The sequence below is a fragment of the Narcine bancroftii genome, chromosome 9 (genome assembly GCF_036971445.1).
Source record: "Narcine bancroftii isolate sNarBan1 chromosome 9, sNarBan1.hap1, whole genome shotgun sequence".
Lineage (NCBI taxonomy): Eukaryota > Metazoa > Chordata > Chondrichthyes > Torpediniformes > Narcinidae > Narcine > Narcine bancroftii.
In genome coordinates, this window is record NC_091477.1 from 16,530,482 (window position 1) to 16,555,904 (window position 25,423).

Below are 25,423 nucleotides of genomic sequence, written 5' to 3' on the forward strand. Positions count from 1 at the left end.
ACAGGATATTTTTAGGGCATTAAAACTAGAAACACATTTATCAGAAAGGAAACTGATGAGTAGGTATTTTCCACACCTTTATTTCATCAGTCGGTTCCAGTTTAAAATTTGTATCTTGGGGAATAAACAAGCACAATGTTTTTGGATGCCTGTAAATTCTGACAATGAGTGGGTATTACTAATCTATTGAGACTTATTTTTACCTGGTTGAATAGTCCTGAGAAAGGATTAGAAGTGCAGCATGTGGGTTTTTTTTTCAGTCTAATTGAGTGGGCAAAAATATAAATGTGTCCACAGGGTATCCGATATTCATTCAAACAACAGATGATAAATTGTGTGTAAAATCAATTCTACGATTACTCAGATTGTAGATGGGGTATCCTCTTATGTGCAGACAGCATGAATGGAAACCATTCTGATTGTTAGTAATGAAGCTAAGTGATCTGTGAACTGAAGTGAATGCAGCTACACCTATGACTGAAGGTTGTTAAATCACACTAACAGAGTAGATGATTTTATCATCATTTCTGCAAATCAGTATTCACACTATTAATATGCTATTCAGATATAATCTTTCACTCTTTAATTTCTAACATTATTTCTGATGTCAAGCATAACAAAGCAGATCGAGAGCTTTAAGGATGACTGGTCCATGATACCACTAACTCGTTGTGTAGACATGATGGGCTGAAGAGCCTGTTCCTGCACTCCACTGTCTTATGTTTTATGAGCATCTCTTTTACATCATGTATCAGTCACAGTAAATAGAAGGTCAAATGCAGGAGTCAAAGTAGACTCAGACAGTTTAAACCAGATGGCGGTTTATACAGATGAATCTTCACGGCAGCGCAATTCTACTTGCATTGAGTTAGAGTCGTAAGGTAGGACCCAGATTAATCACTACCTATTTTGCTGTCTCTGCAGCATTTTAAAAATCTACTAGAATGATGTTGACCCAATCTGAGAGTCCTATTCCCAGCATTGAAACTGTTCTACAAGCAAGTCATATCATCCATGCTCCTTACTTTGACTCCCAAAACTAGTCTTCCGCTCCAAGTTCCACACAGCAAGCATCCCCAACTGAACAGCAGAAAACACCTTCAGGGGCATTCTCAAAAGCTATGTAATATTTCTCATTGGAAGACCAAGAAACACTCAAAAAATCTGGGGAGGTCACAAACACTTGAAGTATCAAGTCAAAACCAAGCATTTGCTGTTTTTGCGATACTGTTGAATTTAAATTACATTTTTAATTACAGGTCCTTAATTGGACATCTTTTACGAATCAGTATCAAACATATTTGCATATCAAACATGAAACATTTTTCCTTGTTTCTTTCTCAACAAACACTTACTTTTGTAAAATTCATGACCTTCAAGATCCATATTGTCAGAGCAAGATTCACCAAGAGCAGAATCATTAATAGCAGGACAAAAAAGTAAAGGCACCGCTTTCGCCAACCGTAAATCCCAACTTTGTAGACATATTGGTTTTCTGAGGCCTGGATGTTATTTCGTTGAGTCAAGTACTGTTCCTGTGTCATCTGTATAACAAAAAAAAGTTATCAATATAAAGAAAATATGCTGTTTCTTCATCGAAATCAATTTTAAAATCAAAAATTTTCCATTAATTATTTTCAGATCATACATTACATTTTGATCTTGGGTATACATTGGTATATTGATGCAATCAGTAATAAGGCGAGCATTCATGAAGTATACAAACCGTATTCCACCTAATTACAAGGGTATTCAATTTTGGTTAATGTTTCACCACGCTCTAAGTAGTTAAACCTGCTTTAAATGTAATATTGACTTTCTAATGTGGGGTTGGAGAATCTAATCTTAAAAATAGAGCAAGCTGGATCATTCAGGAGTTTTATACGTAGAGGATGGTATTAATCTGGTAAAATAAACTGTGGAAAATGGGTAATTAAAAGTCCATTCAATTTTGAGCAGATGGGATAGTGAGCATTATGAAGCAAAGACAAGTTGTTTAAGTTGAACCCCGACCAAATGGAATGGTGGAACAAGTTTGAGGGATTGAATGGCTGATAACACCCAAACATCCCAAAAATGCAAACATTTTATTGAATAAGCAATGATAATTGAGTTTCTCTCTTTAACCCATGACAATCGTACTCTGAGGCTCATTGTCAGGAAAGCACTACTCCTTTGATGCCTTCTCATTGGTCAGCAACATCCTTGTCCACACTGAAAATGGCTTTATGCAGCAATAATAATTTTACTTGCTTTGCTCCCTCCTCATTAGCACCTGTCTTCCATTCATCTTCCTCACCTACACAATATTGCCATAAATGCTTCCTACCCCTTCACATTACACGTAAATCATACTGAAAAATGCAGAAAAAGTCAACTCTGAATTTGAAATGTAGATAAGGAGAAGCCAATGAAATGTGTAGATTCAGTCTTAACACATTAATAGGTGAACAAACCATGATATAATGATATCATAAGGAAAAGGTTGTCTCAATTTTAGTTTTGTAATTTCAGATTTGGCAGCAATTTGGTACCACCCAATTAGCTGATTCAAAGTGTAGAGTCCACTTTCTAAGTGTTGCTTTCATGTGCATCCAGATCTATCATAATTGTTGATTTTGAAGGTCATCTTTACATAAAAAAAAATGCTTCTATAAACATATCCTGCAATGTCAACATTATCAATAAATTACAGGACAGTGTGCAATGATAATATTTTGCCATTAGTTACTATAAGATTAGACAAGCTGTTCATTGAGCACTAATACCATAATTATCTCTCGTATGGTGATCATTTTCATGGAAATTAATGTCACATATTCTCAAGAGAACTAATGCTATTTAGCAGGTCACAATCTCAAATTCTAATACCTGTACCAGTATAATTAACAGGAAAGTTACACAACGGCCATCTCTGAGTCTGACTCAGGTGAAAAAGCAGTGGGGGTCCAGAATTCCCTGCCTGAAGGAATGGTGGAGGCAGAGACTGTCTTTGATTTGAAGATGATAACCTAGAGACCACATGCGTGAAATTGGAGGGGACCCAAAAAGCTAAATGTTTAGCATGCAAGGACACAGTGGTGGCCTCCTGAGTCACAACATTTTGGTTGAATGATGGACATATAATTTTCAATCAAAAGAAAGTAATTTTCCACATTTCTTCAGAAATATTCCTTCATTTGCAGATCAAGCCACAAACCTTATGGGATTCAACCCATGAATTACTCAGCTGCCTTAAGCTGACACTCAGTTCAAAAAACCTAATGACCATAATTAATCAAATTTATTCAATGTTACAGTAAACTAACAAGACTGTATGGGGTGCCAGTATTATTCCTGGTTGGAATGGAGGAAAATTAATTATTTTTTTTCTTGTCAGACTGCACTTCTGCAAAATACGGGGTCTGATTTTATGCATATAATTTGAAAGCAAATTGGGAAACATTGCTAGAGTCAAAGGCTCTCTTTCAGAAGTCTCGAAAGGCTACTGGTGAGGTGTGGTATTTAAACACTCAATATTTCTTGGTATCAAAGATCATCTGACCTAATTCTCCCATATTTTACCTTTCCCATAGTTATTCTCAAAGTGATATTTTTTAAATTACTCTTTCTTGTGTTCTTTTAAAATATTGCTCAATGGGTGCATGACACCACAATTGAATGACTATCAACCAATGACTTTGACATCCATCGTCATGGTCCTTCAGAAACTTGATCAGCTCAAACCTCTCAGACAGCCTCAATCCAAAACAATTTGCTTACCTTCACCTGTCAATAAAATCAGGATACTTGGTTAGAAAGGACACCCATGTCAGATTCCTTTTTTAACTATAGCTCCACCTGTAACACCTTGGTCCCAAATAAATTTGTCTCCAAAATGCATTATCTAGGTCTCAGCACCCTCTTCTGCAACTAGATCCTCAACAGCTTGACCAGAAGACATCAAGTAATAAGAAGTGGCAACCACACCACCTCCATGATAATCCTCAACACTGGTGACCTGCAAGTCTGCATACTCAGCCCCTGACAATAATCCCCATACAATTCTGACTAGGCTGCTAAATACTGCTATTACTCCATTTATAAACTCGTAGATGACAACATGTTATGGGCTGGATCTCAAACAATGATTCAATGATGAGATCGAACAATGGAAGGAGATAGAAAGCATGGTGTCAGGACAAACACCACTCCATCAAACAGCTGGTCATTGACCTCAAGAAACAGGGGAATGTGGGGACACATTACTGAGGAGGAAATTATGGAGAACTTCACATTCTGAGGAGGGACTATCACCAAAACCTTGTCCTGGCCAAACCAAGTTGATGCTACACCAAGAAAGCACATCAACAGCTCTATTTCTTCAGAAGCCTGAGGAAATTCAGCATGTCCTCAATGTCCCTTACCAAGTTTTAAAGATGCATCATAGAAAGTATCCGGTCAGTTCAGGAACTGCTCCAACCAAGAGTACCATAATCATGGTACAGAATCATGAGCACAGCTCAGATCATCATGAAGCCAACCTTCTGTCCATCGATTCTGTCTATACCTCCCATTGCCTCAGGAAAGCTATCAATATATTAAACAGCCCATCCCATAATGGTCAAATTCTCTTCTCCCCATTTCCATCAGACAGATGTTACATGTGCTCATCAAAGGAAACCTCCAGAATCAAGAACAATTAAATTCCAGACTCTCAAATGGAACACCAATGATTAAAGATCATACTCCTGCACTGCTTTTCTCTGCACACAGCACTTTGTCATAGTCACCCTATACCCTGCCTCTCTGTTTTATTAATGTACTATTTATTGTACTTAAAGTATGGGCTGATTTGCCTGGATAGCTTGCAAGGACAGGCTTTTCACCGTGCCTTGGTAAACATGACAATAAAGAACTCAATTCAATTTCCATTGCTGTTCCCAATCGTATTGCTGGTACCCGCGAGATGCAGCAATTCAGTTCACCTTTCCAGTAATCACAGTGAGTGGCTTAAAACATCAACAGCTATGCAATAGCTGCAACAGAGAACAAGTTTTGAATCTTTATGAACTCATTTACCAGTATTTGCACAAAAGTAAACCACAGTGTCAGTCCACAGTGGATACTTGGGTGCTTAAATCAGTTTGAAATGAATTTTTTTTTTCCCTTTTTGTCTCATCTGATAAGAATTAATTTGGCTTTCAATGCTAATAATGGAAGTCTGATTGGTTAAGTTTCACATAAAATTAGCTTAATGGCTTTAATGATGTTCTTTTAGGTAACCAGGGTGATGTTAACTGCATAAGCACTTCCTGAAATAAACTTCAAGTACTTATGCTCCAAGACAAACATTTCAACTTATTCTTTTTTTTTTAACTCAACATGTTTGAATAATTGAACCACAAAAATGAATCACATTGTTTCTTTTAACATTTTAATTGATATCTAATTTTCATAGAAGCAAACCTCCTAGTCAATTTCCTTTTTAGGAACTTGGTTGCAGAATTAAACAAGACAATTTATAGAAGATGTAAACTTCAGCAAGACATAATTAAAATTAGGATAAAATGTCAACTTTAATTTCCATCTCAACATCTAAGAAAATATCTATGAAGCATTTAAGTGAAAGCAAATTGATTGAACATGGATCTGAAGCAGTTGGAAAAATAGGTTGCAAATGGCAGATGGAAGTGTGAGGTGTGGGATTTTGGGAGGTCAAAGCATGGTTGGACTTACACGGTAAATGGTAGAGAAATGCAGAGTGTGGCAGAACAAAAAGATCTAGGAATACAGATACATAATTTCCTGAAAGTGGCATCACAGTTGAATAGAGTTGTAAAGAGAGCTTTTGGCACATTGGAGTCCATAAATCAAATTATTAAGTGCAGGAGTTGGAATGTTATGTTGAAGACATTGATAAGACCATATATGGAACATTGTGTGCAGTTTTGGTCACCGACCAACAGGAAAGATATCAATCAGATTGAAAGAGGGCAGAGAAAATTTATTAGGATGTTGCCAGGACTTGAAGAGGTGAGTTCCAGGGAAAGGTTGACTAGGTTATGACTTGATTCCCTGGACCATTGGAGAATGAGGGGAGATTTGACAGAGATATACAAAATTATGAGGGGCATAGACAGGGTAAATCCAAACAGATTTTTTTTTCCCTCAGTTTGGGTAAGACAAGAACTAGAGTACGTACATTAAGGGTGAAAGGTGAAATGTTTAAGGGGAGTATGGGGGAGGGGGCAATTTCTTCACTAAAAGAGTGTCGAGAGTGTGGAATGAGCTACCAGTAGCATTGGTGAATACAGATTTGATTTTGACATTTAAGAGAGGACTGGATGGGCACTTGGATAAGAGGGTTATGGTGGATGGGACAAAGTGGAATAATAGTTTGTCATGGACTAGATGAGCCAAAAAGCCTGCTTCTTTGTTGTATTGTTCTATTGCTCTTTGGTTTGAAATAGTACACAGTTAAAAAGAACACCAAGTTGGAGAGGACAGGGAGTTCAGCTGTTATGTGAGCATAGCATTCACAGGATAAAATACAGCAAAAGTAAGGAGACTGAGAAGGTGGAAATGATAGTTAGAAAGATGGGCTCACTGGATTATAGGAAATTATGTAAGAAAATATTTGGTAAACCTTTTAGTTTTACAAAGGAAGGTATTTTATGTGGCATCTCCATCAAGGTGATCATTTGCATAAGTAACATAAGGCATGTTTCACCTTGATTATGCCTGATTTATGTAATTGTAAAGAAAGAAAGTTAACCAACCATATTTGATGAAGTTGCTGTCTGTGGAACTCAGGAAGATGAAGGTGATAACTGCAGATTCAATATTCATTCACTGACATGTTGTGCTCAGCTTTATTAATGGTACAGTGTCATGCCCCTTACATCTCAAGCATGAAGTAAAGGTTAATTGTCAAGCTGCAGTACGTTTAAGAATGGTTGTCCGTAATTTTTTTCTTGCATATAGAAGCAACACAATCCAAATTAGATCAGAAATTAATTAACTCCAGTTGTAAATTCTGAATGATCTTTTTCACAGGTACTTATCATTTAAGAGATTTTACTTTACGTTATTGCCGCCTACTCTACCAAGCTTTGATATAAATTGCATATGGGCTGATGACTTTATATTCACATATTTCTTATTTAGACAAGACATACATATAGCATGGTAATGGGTCCTTTCAGTTTATGAGCCTGTGCCATCCAATTTAACCCAATTGACATACAATCCCCGGTTTGTTGTTTTGAATGGTGGGAGGAAACCAGAGCACATGGAGGAAAGCCATGCAGACACAGGGAGAACGTACAAACTCCTTAGAGACAGTGTGGGAATTGAATCCCGGTCCCGATCGCTGGCGCTGTAACAGTGTTGCGCTAACCGCTACGCTAACTGCGTTGCCCCTTTCAATTGAAATCATTTATTCTGATGGTTTCAAGACAAGACAATCAAGTGGTTTAAAAATGGGATCATGAAAAACAGCAATGGTGAGGAAGGAAGAACAAGGGGGAAGTGTCATTTAAGTGATTGCAAAGTTGTCGTCCAAAACAAATAGACGTGAGAATAGATCAAGTGAGGAGAAACTTTAAAAAATCCCTCTTAAGCAAAGTTTATTAGGCACTATAACCTTAATTTTACTGATATTGACACTAAGGTGCTATCAGTAATTGGAAAACTAAATAGAAAATATGTCTTGCATTGTCCTTCCAACACACCCCTTCATCAGGGAATGTCTTGGCTTTTACCATTCCCTTGAGAAGTGAGAATGCTGAACAACCAACAGAACTACTCACACTAATCATCTGAGACTAATATTTACTAAACAATATTTTTTTAGTTAGTTCTATAAATGTATACTTGTCCTGTATATGTATTATTAGTCTGCACGTGTGTTAAATCTGCTTATGTGGCTACATTTTTGCACCAAGGACCAAAGGACACTGTTTCCTCGGGTTGTACTTGTACAATCAGATTATATTAAGCTTGAGCTTGAACTTGAAATGGTCAAACTTTGGTTTGTTCATCCAGAAATAGAGAACATGAGATGAGATTAAACCAGTGAGACAGACGTCGTAGCTCTTTTGTTCTATGTTCTACATTTCTGCCATCTGCAAACATTATGAATTGGACTCCTGAACAATTAAAGTGTGATGGAGTTATCAATAAATTAACTTCTGCTAGTTCAGCATCACAAAAGTCCGAAGCAGTTAGATGAACATTTTTCGAGCCAAAGAATCCCAGAGTTGTACAGCACAGGAACAGACCCTCCTGAACAATTATTCTTTCTCCTGAACAATTATTTATCATTTGAAATTTTACAAATACATTCTTTTTTACTCATGATGATCAGCTAACTGGAAGTGGGGATTTAATTTTTAACTTGTGAAGAGGAATGCAGATATGTGAGGCAATTTACTTGAACAAATGACAAAGATAAAAACAGTTTTGATGTGTAAGGCAACTAAAATAAACCAGTAAAAGTAGAAATTAGAATAAAACAAAAGGGATGGTCACTTTGACAGGATTGCCCTTGGCCATCAATTAATCAGCAAGAACTAGAAGAACAAATATGGAGGGAGATGGTAGATACCAATAATAATAACAGGGTTGTAATATTACATGATTTCAACTTCTCAAATGGTCTCGGACTACAATGGTGCATAGGGCTTAGATTGGCAGGAACTTGTTAAGTGTGCCCAGTAAAGTTTATCAGATTGGACTTCTGTGACCAGTGATGTGCCGCAGCTATTGGCGATAGATTCACTGTTGTTTATCATCCTCAGTTAATGACTTGGCTAGTAAATGTGCAAATGACACCAAAATTGGTGTTAAAGTGGATAGAGCAGATAATCTGAGATTCTAACAGGATCCAGATGGAAAGTATACAGAGGTAATTTAACTTAGACAAGTGCAAATTAAACCAGTGAATGGAAGGGCCCTGGAGAATGTTTAGAACTGCCTATAGTTACAGGTGTGTGTGTGTGTGTGTGTGTGTGTGTGTGTGTGTGTGTGTGTGTGTGTGTGTGTGTGTGTGTGTGTGTGTGTGTGTATAATTGCTGGAAAGTAACAACATGGGTAGACAGGGTGGTTAATACAAGTGCACAGAATAAAAGGGTTGTGATGTAATGTTACAACTGGACAAGACATTGGTAAAACAGACCACATTTGGATTAATGTGTACAGTAGTTCTGGTCCTCGAGCTGTAGGATAAATGCTATTACGTTGAAAAGATACATGTCTGTTATTGAGACTAGAGATCTTGAGTTAGATGGAGAGGTTAGATAGCCAGGGATTTTTTTCTCTTGCAGCACAGAGGACTGACAGTTGATCATGTAGAGCAGGGGTGTCAAACTCAAATTCACGGAGGGCCAAAATTAAAAACTTGGACTAAGTCGAGGGCCGAACTAAATATTTATTGAAAATTTTCAACAACATCTGCATGTTTTCTCTTCTTTCCACATATGTAATGTTAAACTTTAGGATATAACTTTAGGAGGATAATGTTACAAGTCAGGAGTAGATAGCTCAAGTTCACCCTTTGCTTGACCTGAGGGAAACCTATTTGGTCTCTGTGGAGATGTAGTCTGCATTCACAGGCTGTGTCCATTTTGGCCTGCATCAGGACTCAGCATTTCCTGCTCACTCCTCAGGCTCTAGGCCTCTCTTCACCCTCGACCCACCATCCCTCTACCTGACCAGTCCTTTACCCAACCTCTACTCACCCCTCACTCCACTCGCTCTGCCTCCCCACCCCATCCTATACACGCCCCTCTACTGCCTCTCCCCTCAACCTGTTCCTCCCTCTACCCGTCTCTCACCCTCTAATCACCCCTCCCCTACTCGCCCTGCCCCTTCCCTTTTACCTCTTCCCTATCCACCCCTCCTTCTACTCATCCCTCCCTCTAACTGCCCCTCGCACCACCATAACTTCCCCTGCCCATTATTCCTCACCTACACCCTCTGCCCACCCCTGCTTACCCACCCACTCAGGCCCAGTGTGCTGCCGATCAGCCTTTGCGGACAGCCACCATCTCTCTCTTCACGTGCAGAGCCGAACCAGCCGTCCCTGGGGTCCACGCGGGTGCAAGCACTGAAGGCCGTGGCGACCGGGAGAAGTGTGCTCGCGCTGTGGAAGAGCCGTCTGGTGCCAGTCGCGTGCGGCTCGTGCTGCCCGGGGGCCGTGCGCAGCCTGCCATGCCCGTCGCGCCGACAGGAAATCACAGGCGCTCGCCAATCCGCCGCACCGCTCGACAGGTGGGAGAAGTGACTGGTTGTGCGGGGAGCCTTCCAACTGGCTTGCCGGCTGATGACATCGACAGACTTCTCATGTTACAATTTCTCGTGTTACAATGGGGAAGGATGTGCAATGAAGGGGGAGGATGGTGGGGGTGACATTACCAAAAAAACAGCATTGGCTCTCGCTGCAGGGCGGGCCACCTCTAATATATTTTTGAAATGATCTTGCGGGCCAAATATAATTATATCGCGGGCCAAATTTGGCCCGCAGGCCAGAGTTTGACATGTGTGATGTAGAGGATCATAAAATCATGAGGGGCATAGACAAGGTCAATAATCATAGACAAGGTCAATAATCATTGATTTTTTTTTTCACCAGTGAGGGACAACCTTTTCACAAATTGGTATGTCGAGCGAATTGCCAGAAGAAGTGGTGTAAGTGGGTTCAATTAAAATGTTTAAAAGATATTTTAACAGGTGTATGGATAGAAAATGTTTAGAGCCAAATAGGACTACCTTAGGTCATCAACTTGGTCAGCATGGAGGGGTCTGTTCCTGTGCTGAACAACTCTGGGATTCTTTGGCTTGAAAAATGTTCATCTAACTGCTTAGGACTTTGGTAATGGCTGAACTAGCAGAAGTTAATTTATTGATAACTCCATTACACTTCTAATTGACTTTGTTTTAAATGTTACCCCTGGAATAGATTACCAGGGGTATTGGTGGAAGCAGATAGAATAGTAGCATTTAAGAGACTTCTAGATGGACCCTTGAATGTGAAGGGAAAGGAGGGTTATCTATCAGGTGTAAGAAGCAAGAATTTTAGTTTGATTTGGGTATAATGTTTGGCATTGACATGTGGGCCAAATGATAGTTCCTGTGCCATACGGTTCTACAATTACACAGTACAATAATGAATTTTCCCATGAATCCAATATGTATGAAGAGAGCTTCAGAAATAGGAGCAGGTGAGTTTCATAAGGACTTGGGGGAAAAGAACCAGGTGAGTTTAAAGGTATTATATGAACCAGAATCCCAGGTGAGGTGGAAGGGATCCCAGAAATTGGGACTCTAAAGAAAATATTGAAACCAGGTCCCAGTGAGTAAATGTGATTTCAGAAATGAGGCCCATTAAATGATAGGTAACATGACGGTCAGCACCCAGTAAACCAGATGTTGAATCATCTTGACTTCCAAATTGTTGAATAGCAGATGATTGGGGTATATGAGCTGCACAGAAAAACAATTCAGTGAGAGTGGATCAGATTAGTTCTAAATAAAATGCTACCAAAACTTGTAATTCTGCAAAGAAGACGACACAGAGTTTTAGTTTAATTTGGGTATTGTGTTCAGCACAGACATGTGGGTCATGGTTCCTGTGCTGTAATGTTCACATTTTAAATGTCCACTGGCATCTTTCAGAGACTAATAGGACATTGAATGACCAGACAAATGCTAATTTTTTTAGATTCCTTCCTCCAGCCCACATTTACAACTATTAAAGGAACTTTTATTAGCTGGTAATTGAGCTGCTGTAATCTTTTGGAAACAATCCGCAACATTTCAGCATTTGCACAAAATGATTACAATTGCAAGCATTTCTTGTCTGTGGAAATTATTGCCATGTATTCACTCACACATTGATTTTCTGAGCAATACCAAAAATTACACTTTATCTGTAAGGTTCTTTGGAAAATCCAAATTTAAAAAAAACTCCACAAATCCATTTTTTCCCCTGCTTTATTTTTAAAAATGTGATACTCAGTTTACTCAGAGCGTGACTGACAGTTAATCATGGAACTTTTGCAAATTGATATTGTTGGAATCTCTAAAGAGCGGAACATTTTAGGATATTACATATTCAGCAATATATACATATTGTAGGCGAAGCACGCAGATTTACATGAGCAAAGACATTTGAAAGTGTTGAATTGTAAGTTAGTAATTCATTGCAGAAACCACCCAATTATTTTTGGATTGAAATCAATGACAATCAAGTGGTTTCTGCAATCATGCGTTAAACATGCAAGAATATAACAGAGAAAATATTAGTAGAGTAAACCTGCTGACGTTTCTTAAATACCATTCGATAGACAGTTCCACTTATGTTGAAAACTGCAGTTTAGCAGGACAAGATTACAGAGGATTTATATTTTTCCATATGTTAACTATAATGGGTGAAATGTTCATCTTATCATCAGGAATGCCAGATATTCATGACTTTTCCACTTTAGCTTGTTCTCCACCCACCCCTGCAATATTGATATAAATAGAATCGAGATGATTTGCTTGAAAACACTTTTTTTTTCTGAAAGTTGTTGGTTTTCTAAAGCAACTCGAGATTTCTTCCAGGTATACTGGCAACCATTACTAACCACTTGACTGGACTCAATGGGATTGATAGATGCTAAAAACTTTCCAAAATTTCACCCAATAGTAAGCAGGCCATTTGGCTCATAAAACATCACAAACAATATGAATCCGAAGTCTGCATGTTGACCAAATTTATAATGTTTTCCACCTACAGGACCCAACTGCTTTTCGAGCTCTGGTGGAAAACAACCAAACTGCTTTTTATTAAAGAAGTAAAACACAAAAAATCTGCAGACACCATGATTGAAGTAAAAACTCAACAGTAGAGAAAATCAGCTAGTCAAACAGTATTATGTAGAAAAGATAAAGATACATAACTTGATGAAGAGCTCAAGAGCACAATCTTGACGAAGGGCTCAAGTCTGAAATGCTGGGTATGTATCTTTACCTTTGATACATAAAGTATAATGTTTGACCTACTAAGTTTCTCTGCCATTGTGCTTTTGCTTTTGAATAAAGGCCCTTCCTGGTTTATAAAGACAGGAACAGATGCCTTATAAAACATAAAAATGTCCAGTGAAAAGTACTGGCTCAATCCAGTCAGCTCAACAGCTTTGTATTATTTAAGAACTAGACAAACACTAGTTGCCTTATACTATGAGGCAATGCTAGATACAGGTTGAGGAATTCCCTGCCACTCTCCTTTTCTTGGAAAGGCACTCACTTAGCCAATTATCCTTTGTGTAATTCTTCACAAAATTTGAACTCGCATTGCCTTATTCCTCATTTTCTTATGAACAAAAATTCTGACGATAATCATTCTCATGTCTACATGCACACAATTACTATTACAATAGCACAGTTTCATGGATTGTATTCTCTCATGATATGCTCCCTTGTACTCATTCTAACATACTTCACTGGTCTGATTTTATTTTGTTTGCTCTTACATGTGTTTATACCTTGTTCTGCATCCTGGCGTGCATATTTTCCTGTTCTCCTTTGCTTACGTTGGGTTATTCTCTGTTTTCCCCAGATGTTTTCCTCCCTTCCGCTTCATTGAAACTCCAACACCTTGTTATGATCCATGTTAACAATTTTCAATCATTTTTTTCCTCTTAAATTATAACATACAATTGTTTGTTTATACCTTTTGTAAGAAAGTTTCCTATAAGCATAAGAAATGCTAATTATAGTCAATACAAATGACCCTCAAACAATACAAGTCATGGATGGTTGCCAACTGTTCTTGATCTGAGTCAGTGTTGTTTGGGATGAAATGCCAGCCTTTTGAGACATCATTGCATTTCATTATGGCAGGGTAAAATGTAAGTTTACATCAACAAATCGCCACCTATCAAGTCAAAAAAGATATGGTGGTCACTTTGAGCAAAGGCCACAGAATGAGACATCAATCTGTCTTTCCTGTGCATTTACAGAATGTATGAAATAGGAGCAGGAGTTGGCCATCTGGCTGTTGAAGCCTGCTCCACCTTTTAATGAGATCATGGCTGATCTGGCTGTTGATTCAGCTCTACTCATCCATCTGTTCCCCATAAGTCTTCATTCAAAAATCTATCAGATGGTCATTGGCAGTAATATGGATATGATTGGCATTTCTAACAAGGAATGAACAAGTGGACCAGCATGTTCAAAGTTAACTGAAAACACACACACGTGCATCCTGGTGTGTGAATTTTCCCAATGAAAGACACCACAAATATAGGTTCAGAGGTTAGAGAAAGGTATGGTGCTGGTGAATGATGTTTGCCTCATGGATTTCTGAGGACAGCAGCAGGCCAACATCACTACACTGACCCCAGATTGATTTGAGGAAATAATTCTGAAGGCATTCTGCACAAAATGAGAACTTGACTTGATGTTGCAGGTCAGATTGGGAAAATTATACTGATCACTTACAGTGCAAGTACTGGCTGGATTTGTCTTCAAGTTGCTGTATATAGATAGTTTGATACTTGCCTCAATCAACCAGGTCCCACTTTGAAAATGATCAACTCTAAGCTTTAGGAACGATCAAGGAAAAAAAAAAATCACACGTCTTGAACACATAATATTCAGAATTTTGCTTTTCCTTTTTCGATTTTTTTGGGCCTCCTCTCAAATTCTCCCCATGGATTAATTATTATTTTACAGCATTCCTAACAATGTCAGTAACTCCAGAAAGGTTCACTGAGCTGTTGCAGTTCTTTGTTCCCAGGGACAGACCAGCGGCATAGATGTCACATTCTTCTCAACCAGAAAAACATTTAAAGGCAACCACCATTTGGTCATACTCAATTTTCTAGTGAATAATACGGTCCTCAAATGTTAAAAATGTCACCCCAAAACCAGGAATCATAACGGCGGTGTCTCTGTGCTCCCCCGCACCAAGTATAAAATCCAAATATTAACAGAAAAGTCTCAGCGCTCCCCCATGCCAAGTTTAAAATCTGAACCTTAACAGCAAAGTCTCAGCTCTCTATACAGGTTATAAACAGCCTGTTAAACGAGGTGACGGTGTTTATTTTTAAAGTTTGCCTAATGAAATGTAAAACTTTACTGGGTAATTTGTTTTGTGGAAAATATTGTGGATCAGAATATTAAATGTGACTAACCGCATCATTCCACTGGTCAGCAGTAAGTGGCAGACTTGAGGAAGTCTTAAACAGAGAGTATAGCGCGAAACCTACATTTTAGGTGGAAAATCAGGGTGTTGACTTTTACACAAGCCATCTTATTTGCCAGCATATATGGTCATTGGTTGTAATTGCTTAATATTTGTGACTGTTTTTCAGGAAGTTTGAACAAATCACCATTGTTCTACTAAGTTGTTTTACTCAAATGCAATCCACCACAGATGCTACTTGACTCATTGAGTTCCTCTAGCAGTTTGCTCCACATTCCAGAAAGCTTTGTATTGAGAATTTAACCCATTCCAATCTATTTTCATTATTTTGATATTAATAATACTAATTTCAACAAAATCTTTGCATGAATTTTATTTGGGATTATAGTGAAAATAATGCATAACCTTGGTGGGCTAAATATTTTCCTACTATAAACAATGTTATTTTAAGGTAGAAATTGAGAGTGAAAAATGTTCTCAGACTGGCTTATTTGTTCTAATTCTAATGAAGGACATGTATTTGAAAATTAAATTTTCTTTAATTTTTTTTGTCCTCTGGCTGTTTCCAACACTTTTATTTTTGCTTCAGAGTTCAACTGTACATAGTTTTGGCTTCTCGTTCATAATAAATAAATAAGGATTTGGATTTAAAAAAATCTGTTGTAGGAAATCAGCAGTTCCGCAAGAATTTGGATCATCCTTTCAAAAGACTCATCGGTGATTTAAATTTTGTGGATATGTAGGAAGCACATTTCACTGGGGTCTTATAAAAAGTACATATTTTCATAGAGTACACCTCTTGGACCTACCTTCTCCCATTAAAATTTCAGTCGACTAAGAATTTGGTTTGGAAGCCCGCCTGGCACCAAGTCAAAAAAATTCAAAGGAGGGAAGAAAATTCTAACCCTCCTTCTCTCACGAAGAGGCTGACAATGGAAGAGGGAGATGCTTTTCCTGAAGAGCAAGGATTATCTTACAAGCAATGACCAGAATTTTATGAGCAAATGCCCTCATATCACATGAAACTGCCAGCAACTTTGGAATATCAATACAGGCATGGAAGTCAAGATTGTTCAAGCTTTTTATCATCTGACTGTACATATACAACCAGACGAAACAGTATTTCTCCTGAAGATGGTGCACACACATACATTTTTCACAAATCCAGTACATGATAATCATATACATACATAAACATATAATATAAAATAATTTATTCAGTTTCAGTCGCAGGAGATCCAAGGTTACAGATTATCATTCATCAATCTCAGACCACAAGAAGAAGCCATTTCCCAGCCTGACAGTCCTAATTTTGATGCTCCTGTATTTCCGTCCTGATGGTGGTAGGTCAAAGTTATTTGTGTGATGGACGGAAAGGATCCTCTATAATTCTTTAAATTCAGTTTAAGCCACACTCAATGGTGAATGTCAACCATAGAGGAAAGGAAGAACCACATGATCTTCTTGGCCATTTCAATGATTCTCTGTATTGATTTCCAGTCCAATACTTCACACAATGATGAACCAAACAGGACACTCTCAATTAACTACAATTACACCATTTGCAGACTTTTGTGCTTCAGTCCTCTCTCAATTGTGCTCCTGTGAAATGATGTCAAGATGGAGGCTGGTAGGCTTGCCTTAGTCAAACTCCTTACGAATTTGGCCCTTTCCTGCCACAGATTGTGGGAACATCTGCATAGATAACCTTTAATATGATAGACCCAGACACAGCCTCCCCAGTCACGTCAGCAGCGAAAAACAGTTTTGGGAAATTTTTTTTAAAATGTTAGAGTAAGAAAGGAATAATTTTACATTTGTTTTAATACTTGTGCTTTTATTTCATATTTTTAATGCTTCTGATTTCAGAAATATTCAGAAACCTTCAAGATTTGAAGTAGACTCATTCATGCTGAAGCAGAAAAACAACATTTATGGGACTTCAGGAAGCTTCCTTTGCAGATCTCGGGCTGAGCTGAAAATGTAATGGATCAGTTTCTTACCTGAACCTGCAATTCCTTAGCCAGTTCAACCATCATCAGCCCATACCTTCAACACCATGGTTACTCCCATATTTTTATTACCAATACTTGACCATTAACTTACCATCAAATCTATTGCTTGACCTCTGTTACCAGAAACATTCCCAATTATTGACACTACATGCCGTTCCCCATTTCACACTGTCAACTTCTCATTATTGAATCCTAACCCACAAATACACAATCACAAACCTTGACCAACACCTGATCGCTACCCTTTCCTTTCTCCTCACCCATCATTCCTGACTGTTCTTTCTCACAACCCATAAGAGATATGCCACAGATTTTTATTATTTTCCTTGCACCTTTTGAACTGGCAGAGCATACAGTAGACAGGGGCTTTTCTTGTTTTTTTTTCAGCTGGGCATGAGGTTACGCGCTTCTTAATTTATTTTAGCATTGGCCCTTGAGAAAAATTTATATTGACCTGGCCCACAGTGACCATTAGTGTACCTTTGCAGGCATTGTCCAACTCTAGGTCTGAAGACATTTGACTGCTATGACTGATGGGTGGATGGGTTAAGGATTATTTCACGTGTTCTGTAAGTAGGACGTTCACATGATGCATTACAATGTGAATGCCCTCTCATCACAATGGATAGAGTCAGTTTCTCATTTCATTTCCAGTTGCAAATGCAAAGTCTAAATTCAAGATTCAAGATTCCTTTATTGTCATTTAATAAAATAAGTGCAATATTACACAAAATCTGCTTTTGTCTGTCATAAGGCAGACAGATTCACCATCAGCAGAAATTGCTGTGCACCTTCTACAATCGGAAAAAGAGAAGGCAAAGAGAGTCCCCCCAGAGTCACTGAGCATCCATGGATTTGCCTCCATTGCTCCAGCAGCATCTGCAGCCACACAGACCCCAGTCCAAACTATCGGCAAGCTGAGCCCAGATCTGAACCTCCCACATGACCAGGAAGCCCTCGGCACCCTCTCATATCACGATCCTGATACCTTTCTTCACAGATCATCAGTTAGTGTGGGAGGATTATCACCCACAACAAATTCTAAAGCATTTCTTTACCATTACTGTAGGAAATCATCATTTTGAAATTTGTCTCTGCATGCCACTATTTTACCTTGCACTGAAGCCAGAAATGATGAGAGTTTCAATGGATGATATAAGCATCATTACAGTAGAGGAGAGAAATCAGTTTCCAAATTCATTGGTACTCTACTTCATTCCACAAAAGAATCAGCTAAATGATCTGCAACCCTCATCCTTCCCTGCCTCCCAATGTTCTATGGTGTTACCTCAATTGCTTCCCCACTGCTGAGAACCTTGGCACAACAAAACTCAACAGGATATCCTGCCAAACCCTGTGCTCAGTCAAAGCCCTTGAGAAGAACACACACTAATGTTGCTCAGGTCATGTAAAAATATCAACTTTAACACTTTCTAGACAAAGATCGGAAGCTCTGGACTGGTAAGACAAAGGGATGGATCTTGCTGGAAAAATAATGCTGTGTGAATTATGTCAACTGATATGAAAGTGCAAATGAGTAACAAGGTTGGCAGTTTTTGCGATGTTTAATGCATAGCAAGTCTCCAAAGATAGTAAATCAACATATGTAGCTCTGATATTTACTTTACACCAAAAGACCAGATCTTAAACCTGTCCACTATTTTTCATGATTTGCATATTGATTGCCTATTAACTCATGAGAGAATGCTAAGTTTTCTAATGAAGAGTATGTGTATAAATGTAATTTCAATCAACCTTTCTGGCTCCAACTTGGATCATTGCGCAGGAGAGTGTTGGATGCAGCCCAATCTTTGCCTTCTCCTCCTGCTGAGTGACCTTGATGACGCTTACCTTTTGCAGCCATGCATCTTCCTTGCTCTGCCTCCCTTAGAGCCCATCACACCACATTAAAAAATGATGATGCTGCCAAAGCTGCTGTAATTGCAGGGGTGCTGCTGGTTCAGACACAGGAGAGTGGGAATACAGTGCTGCTCTGAAGGGTTCAATCATCCAGTCCTACTGCCAGTGGCTCCATGCAGGCATTACTGTAAATGGCCTTTTAGAGAAGCCCATAATATTTTTTAAACTAAAATCCTGCAACCACATGTCTGTGCCCAAGATAGCGGTGCCCGTGCTCGGCAGTGTCCACAAGGAGTCGTAGACTCTGGGGAGCTGAGGACCAGTGCAGGGCACCAAGAACAGGGAGGATTCCCACCATTGAGAAGGAGAAGCAGAGGAAGCGGCCCTATGGTGGCAATGACAATGGACTAGCGAGGAGCTCAGCGGCTGAAAGACTCACACAGACTGCTGTTGGCTCCTGGAGACTGGCTCTTGGGAACCAGATATCAGGGCCAGAATTTGAGAGGAATCTGAGGGCAAGAATGCTCCCAATGGGCCTTGGATGCTGAATGTTTCCTGATCATGTTGGAGGTTTGGATCTGGAGCTCAGGTTGCTGATAAATCGAAAAGGAGTCTCTGTGGCTGAAGAGGGTGCAGGAGCACTGGAGATGAATCCACAGACATTCTGTGACACATTGCTTCTCTTTCTCTCTTACTCTAAGGGGCAGCGGGTGACACTAATGCCTTATGGCAGGCAGAAGACAATGTTACATGTTCTGTACTATTACGTGAAAATAAAGGAATCTTGAATCTTGGATATACAGCACAGAAACAGGGGCTTTGGCCCAACTCATCCATACCATCCCATTTGGCAGCATTTGCCATATCACTCTTAAGCTCTGATGTACCTATTTAAATGCCTTTTCAATGCTGAAGTTGCAGCCGCATCTATATTTAGATTCCACTATCTTGGGAATAAGACTGTGATCATTCATTTCATCTACACCTGCTATAATATGATATATCTCTATGAGGTCATCCCTCCATCTCCATCTCTCCATGAAAAAGGAGGCGGCACTGTTAGTGTTGCAGTTAGCCCAATGCTGTTACAGTGCCTGTGACCAGGATTGTGGTTGCTGTCTGTAAGGACTTTGTACATTCTCCCTGTGTCTGCGTGGGTTTCCTCCGGGTGCTCTGGTGTCCTCTCACTGGTTAAAATGTACCGGTGGTGGAGATCAATTGGTATAATTGAGCAGCACTGGCCCATGGGCTGAAAGGGCCTGTTACCATGCTGTATGTCTTAATTTTCTTTTTAAAGTCCCAGCCTATTCAGTTTCTCTGTAGAAGCCCTCCAGTTCTAGTAACATCCTTAAAAATCTTTCCTGCTGCAGTGCGAACAAACATGCTCAAACTACAAAGGCTGCTCTACTTAAAATTGGCACTCAAGATTCAATATCTCTTCTGGCTCCATGTGCTCTACAAGGGCCGGCTTGAGCCTTTATATGGGGCCAGTGATTGGCAGGAAGTAGGTGGAGCCAGCCTCCCAGGTTACCTCCCAGCAGGTACAGTGGGTTGTCCCCTGCAGAAGGCAGGCAGGAATGGATACAGGTGCAGGCAGTCACAGACACTCCAGTGGTTGTATCAGCACAAAGACATCCTTCTGATAGCTGGGCGACAAGAACTTCAGGCAACACTCCAAGTGCCTTCTTCACCGCACTGCTTACCTGTGGTCTACTTCTGCTGGAACCCACCCTGAAAGATGAACCAATCCACATGCAGCAACAAGGCCTGGAATTCAAACCCCAGCCTATGAACCACACTGATGACATTTCAACAGCTGATGTCCTTAAAAGATCTTATTCACTGTTTCCAAATATCACCAGTAACTAACTGAAAAAAATTAAAAACTTAAAAATGGCAACCAAATTATATAGAATAATTTAAATTGACATGAATTTAATCTATTGCCAGTATTTACTTTTGATTATCTTTTCAGTGAAAGACCCCAATCAACAGCTGCACAAAGTTATATCTATTATTCAAGTTCTTAGCTTGCTACATTATAGAACTATTATTGAACTCAATGCTAGGTACAGGGGTAGTATGGGAGGACAGTTGTTCCACCATCCAACCTTCTGTACATCCAATGCTTTTATATTGCAGTACGTAGAATGGAACTCTAGAACGTACTGGCATATGCACACTATCTCTCCAAAAACCACCACCTATCCGTAAGCATAATTCAGTCCAATATAAAGTGTTCAGAGTTTGTCCTGAAAGCTATCAAGTAGGGAGTTACAGAACTGGCTATAGAGAGAAACTTTGAGGCAATATGTTCCAGGCATTGCAATACTTGTCCTTCCAGACACAGACATTGTGGGTTTGGTAGATGCCGGTGAAGAAGACCTGGCTTTGTTTGATTGGAATTGCACTCATCCAGGCAAGTTGAGACTCTTCCATCTCATTTCCTAAATTATGCTTTGAGAATAACCAGTGAACTTCAGGGGAGTCAGAAAATGACTCAGCTAGCTTGATTAGTGCAGTCCTTTCAACTTTTTTGTTAATGAATGGTGGCCATTGAAACCTCTCATAAAATATATTCAATGACCTTGCTGCCCTAAAATTATTCTTCTAGTTGGTGTGGAGTGTGGATTCATCAGCTAACACAAGGCACTATGTAGGTCAAAAATGATGTTTCCATTTCCATTTGTGATCTGCTGCCTTGAGACTTTTGGTATATATAACATTATTGGTTCGTGACCCATTCTCATGGACTATTGACTCAGGGACAAGAGTACAAATCTTACCAGCTTGAGAATTTAAACCTAAGTAATTAAATACTTCTGAAGTTACTAAATTGTTATGTAATCCCATTTGGTTCACCATTGTTCTTCAGGGGTGGATTTGCTCTCCTGACCTGGTCTACATTTGCCTCCAAACCTCCCATTCTGGTTGAATCTTGTATGCTTCCTTATATTAGGTTACTAGAGATGGGCAATGTCTCCCACTATTGCCAGTGCTGGGACATTTCATGAAATCATAAATAAATAAAAATCCATATGGGATTCAAAATCAATGTTGAGGACTCCCAGAAGCATTCATTGCTGATTGTATACATTGTGCCGCCAACCCTGGTGCATGAGTCTTGTCGGTGGAACAGATCATAACCTGGGACTGTGAAGGAAGGACATGATTCAAAGACCATGGCTCTGCCAGGCTGTGATTTGATTTGTCAGTGGGATAGCTGTCCTAATTTGGACACAAGTACTAACTGGGCTTGGTGTGCAGTGACAGATGGTTTCTCTAGTTTCATCGTAACTGTGATTTGTTGGCTGCAACAGAGGGCTTGTAAGCCATTTAAGGAGGATTTTTAAAATACAACCCTATCACTGAAAATCTCAAGTCACACAAAGGCCAGACCAAACAATGACAGCAAGTTTCATTCCTTCAACGATTTACATGAACATTTTTTTTTAATGAAAAAAAAACTGGTAGGTTGTTTCTGTTTCAGCAGAATTAATTCATTCAATAGATTAAATTAATTAATCAGGAGTCATTTGTCCAATCATACCAAGTCTCTATGTTTTTGACCCAGCAAAATGGCTGTAAGATACCATTCTTCAATTACTAATTTATATTTTCCATATATCAGTCTTCATTTTTACTTTAGCCTTCTTTCTCTATTTTTTACTCTCTCAACATAATTTTCTGTCAGCAAAACGATATAGGGTAAGTGAGTAAAGAAGGAAGTAGGGTGTAGGGAGCTCTGAGGAGAGGGAGTACCTTTGGTGCTGATAGCTGCACATCACTAAGGTGGGGATGGTAGGTATCACTGGACCTCACTCATCTCCTAAATATCTCACTTGTTGGCTCCTCGTGCCACTGGAAACCGCTTGAGCTAGCGGGCAAAAACAAGTGAGGGGGTGGTGTTATTACTACCCCACAAGGTGATCATCCCAACTGTGCAGTGTGATAGTACAGATTCTATCACCAATGTGTATATGTACAGATTGTAGTGTAGGATGACTGTGATTGGCTGAGAGTGTAGCCACACCTACTGGTAGGTCTTAAAGGGTTGCTCCTAGCCAGACCAGGTCATTCTGGACTGGTGGACCTACTTGTGATACGCTCCGGTCTTCTAGTTAATAAAAGCTTTGGTTTGGATCAACAAGCCTTTGATTCTTTCGACGTGCTCTATAATTTTATTAACTAGAAAGTTTTGAAGGGATGGAGCATATGCTGTGGCTGGAACGCCTCGACATCGACCCACAGTTGCCTACAGCCTTGAATGACTTTAAGCATTGGGTGAGGTGCTTCAAAACATACTTATAACTCTCTGACCCTGTCGTGATAGAGAACAGCCATCGACTACTAATATTGATGACTATGGTGTCACCGAGAGTCTACCAGAGCACTCAAACTAGCGACAAGGAGGCAACAGCCCGGTGAGTACTGTAGAGCTTATATTCAAGCACTAAGGGCAATGGGCAGGGACTGTGCCTGCACAGACAGAACTGCTACGGAGACCACAGATGATCTCATTCGGGATGCCTACATGGCTGGGGTCCGATCGAATGAGGTGAGGCAGCACCTGCTAAAGCACGGGGGAGAAAACCTAGAGGACGTGATCCGGATCGCAGAGACAATGGAGGATGCGGTCTTAAGTATGGACGTGTACTCTCCGGGCTGGACCCCATGCTCTGATGTGAGTACGATGCCCTCCCTCAACCCTATTACCCCCAGCACACCGTCGGCCTGTCGGTCGGGTGTCGCTACCACCCCAGAAATGTTAACTGTGGAGCAGAGAGAAGAGGAGACATCTCCCAATGGCTACAAAGGTGGATAAGGTTGCCTAATGATGGGTAGGGAGGCTTGCGAGCCTGCCACAAGAACTGCCATAGACCCACAACATTCAGGGCTTATCTACCTAGTGTATGAAGCCTGGATTTGGCGGGCTGTGTGGAAGAAACTATCACTGGTTCAATGGGCAAAAAGGTGATTCTCAGAAATGCATCATGGAGTGCTAAGAGGGCACAGTGAGACAAACATAGAACACTGCTGGCCATCCACTGCATCCTGACCTGTCTCCAGTCATCTCGACTATATCTTGCCACTGGGTCCAGATAGGCTGGGACGAGAGAGTGAGGCTGATTACCTGCGCAACTCTCCCTCACTTTAATCCAAGTCAAACACAAGTCATGTTTTCAAACTTTGAAGCCATGGTCATCTTCGACTACAAAGGAGGAACAACAACAAACAACAAAGGAAGGAAGTGGAGAGGAAATGGAGTGAAACACAAAAATCTGCAGTTGATGTAGTTGTAGTAAAAACATACAGAATTGCTGGAGAAACTCAGCTGGTCTCGCAGCGTCCATCGAAGGTAAAGAAGTTTAAGGCCTGAGGCCTTCTTCAATGAATAAGCAAAGAACAGAAATGCATGTGAGGATATGCAGTTTGGAGGGAAAAATAGAAAAGAAAATCTCCCAGAAAAGCTCAGAAAACAGATGCCTCTGAGTTTTAACACATGCAATGCTATGAATTTCTAAACTTCCTAAGCTCAGAAAACTGAGCAAAAGGGTTTGGATGTGCTAGCTCATGAGGTGAGAAAAAGCAGCTCTGGCAAATCATTAAAAAGGTGTGTTGATCTTCATTGCAGGGGAGTAGGAGTCACAAATTAAGGATGTGTGGGGCTTTGGTGAGATGACGTTTAGATTACTGTGTGCCGATTTGGTCTCCAAGGATAGTTCTTTATTAGAATCAGAGCAGCTATACACAAGTATATTGGTGAAGTTTCAGGTATTCAATTTTCTTTTTACCCCAGACTTTTTTTTGTCTTGGGACACACCATTGGGTTATTTCGGGATAAATACTCCCAAAATTGGATTCAGACAAGTATAATGGTAGGAAGACAAATTCTACTTAGAGGGTGGAAGAATTTGGGGGGGACATCAGAAATAGTCAGAATGGCAATGTTTGAACATGTCCTACGAGTAGTTTGATAAATTAGACATCTATACACAAAAATGGGGCAAACATCTAGGTTTCCTGGGGGGAGGGAGATAGTGGTGGATGTAGAGGTGAAGCATATTAATGAATGGCAGTTTTTTTCTGTTAATAGAGGTCTAAATAGACACATATGGTTATTATATTGATTTTTTTCTGCTGCCGTGTTTGTTTCTATTTTATGGATAAGTTTAAGTTTTGTAACATGATTTACATAGCTTTAACACTAACTCAAGAGTTTGGGAATATTTTTTAAGAACTCAATAAAATTTAAATCATGAAAAAGGAATCAGAGCAGCAATGGCTTGCAAGTTGATGAGAGGATTTTCCTTCATGAAGATTTGGCCTTCTCTCACTGGAGTTAAGAAGAATGAAAGATTCTCCAACTGAG

General features: G+C 39.7%; 1 protein-coding gene across 4 annotated transcripts in view; it reads right to left on the reverse strand.

Annotated features, from left to right (window-relative positions):
- Positions 1-25,423, reverse strand: part of sgcd (sarcoglycan, delta (dystrophin-associated glycoprotein)) — a 510,268-nt gene that overhangs the window by 95,017 nt on the left and 389,828 nt on the right. For all 4 annotated transcript variants that reach the window (XM_069898190.1, XM_069898187.1, XM_069898188.1 and 1 more), the window contains one exon: positions 1,356-1,544. In XM_069898190.1, coding sequence (XP_069754291.1) covers positions 1,356-1,544 — 189 coding nt within the window. The remainder of the gene's footprint in view (positions 1-1,355; positions 1,545-25,423) is intronic.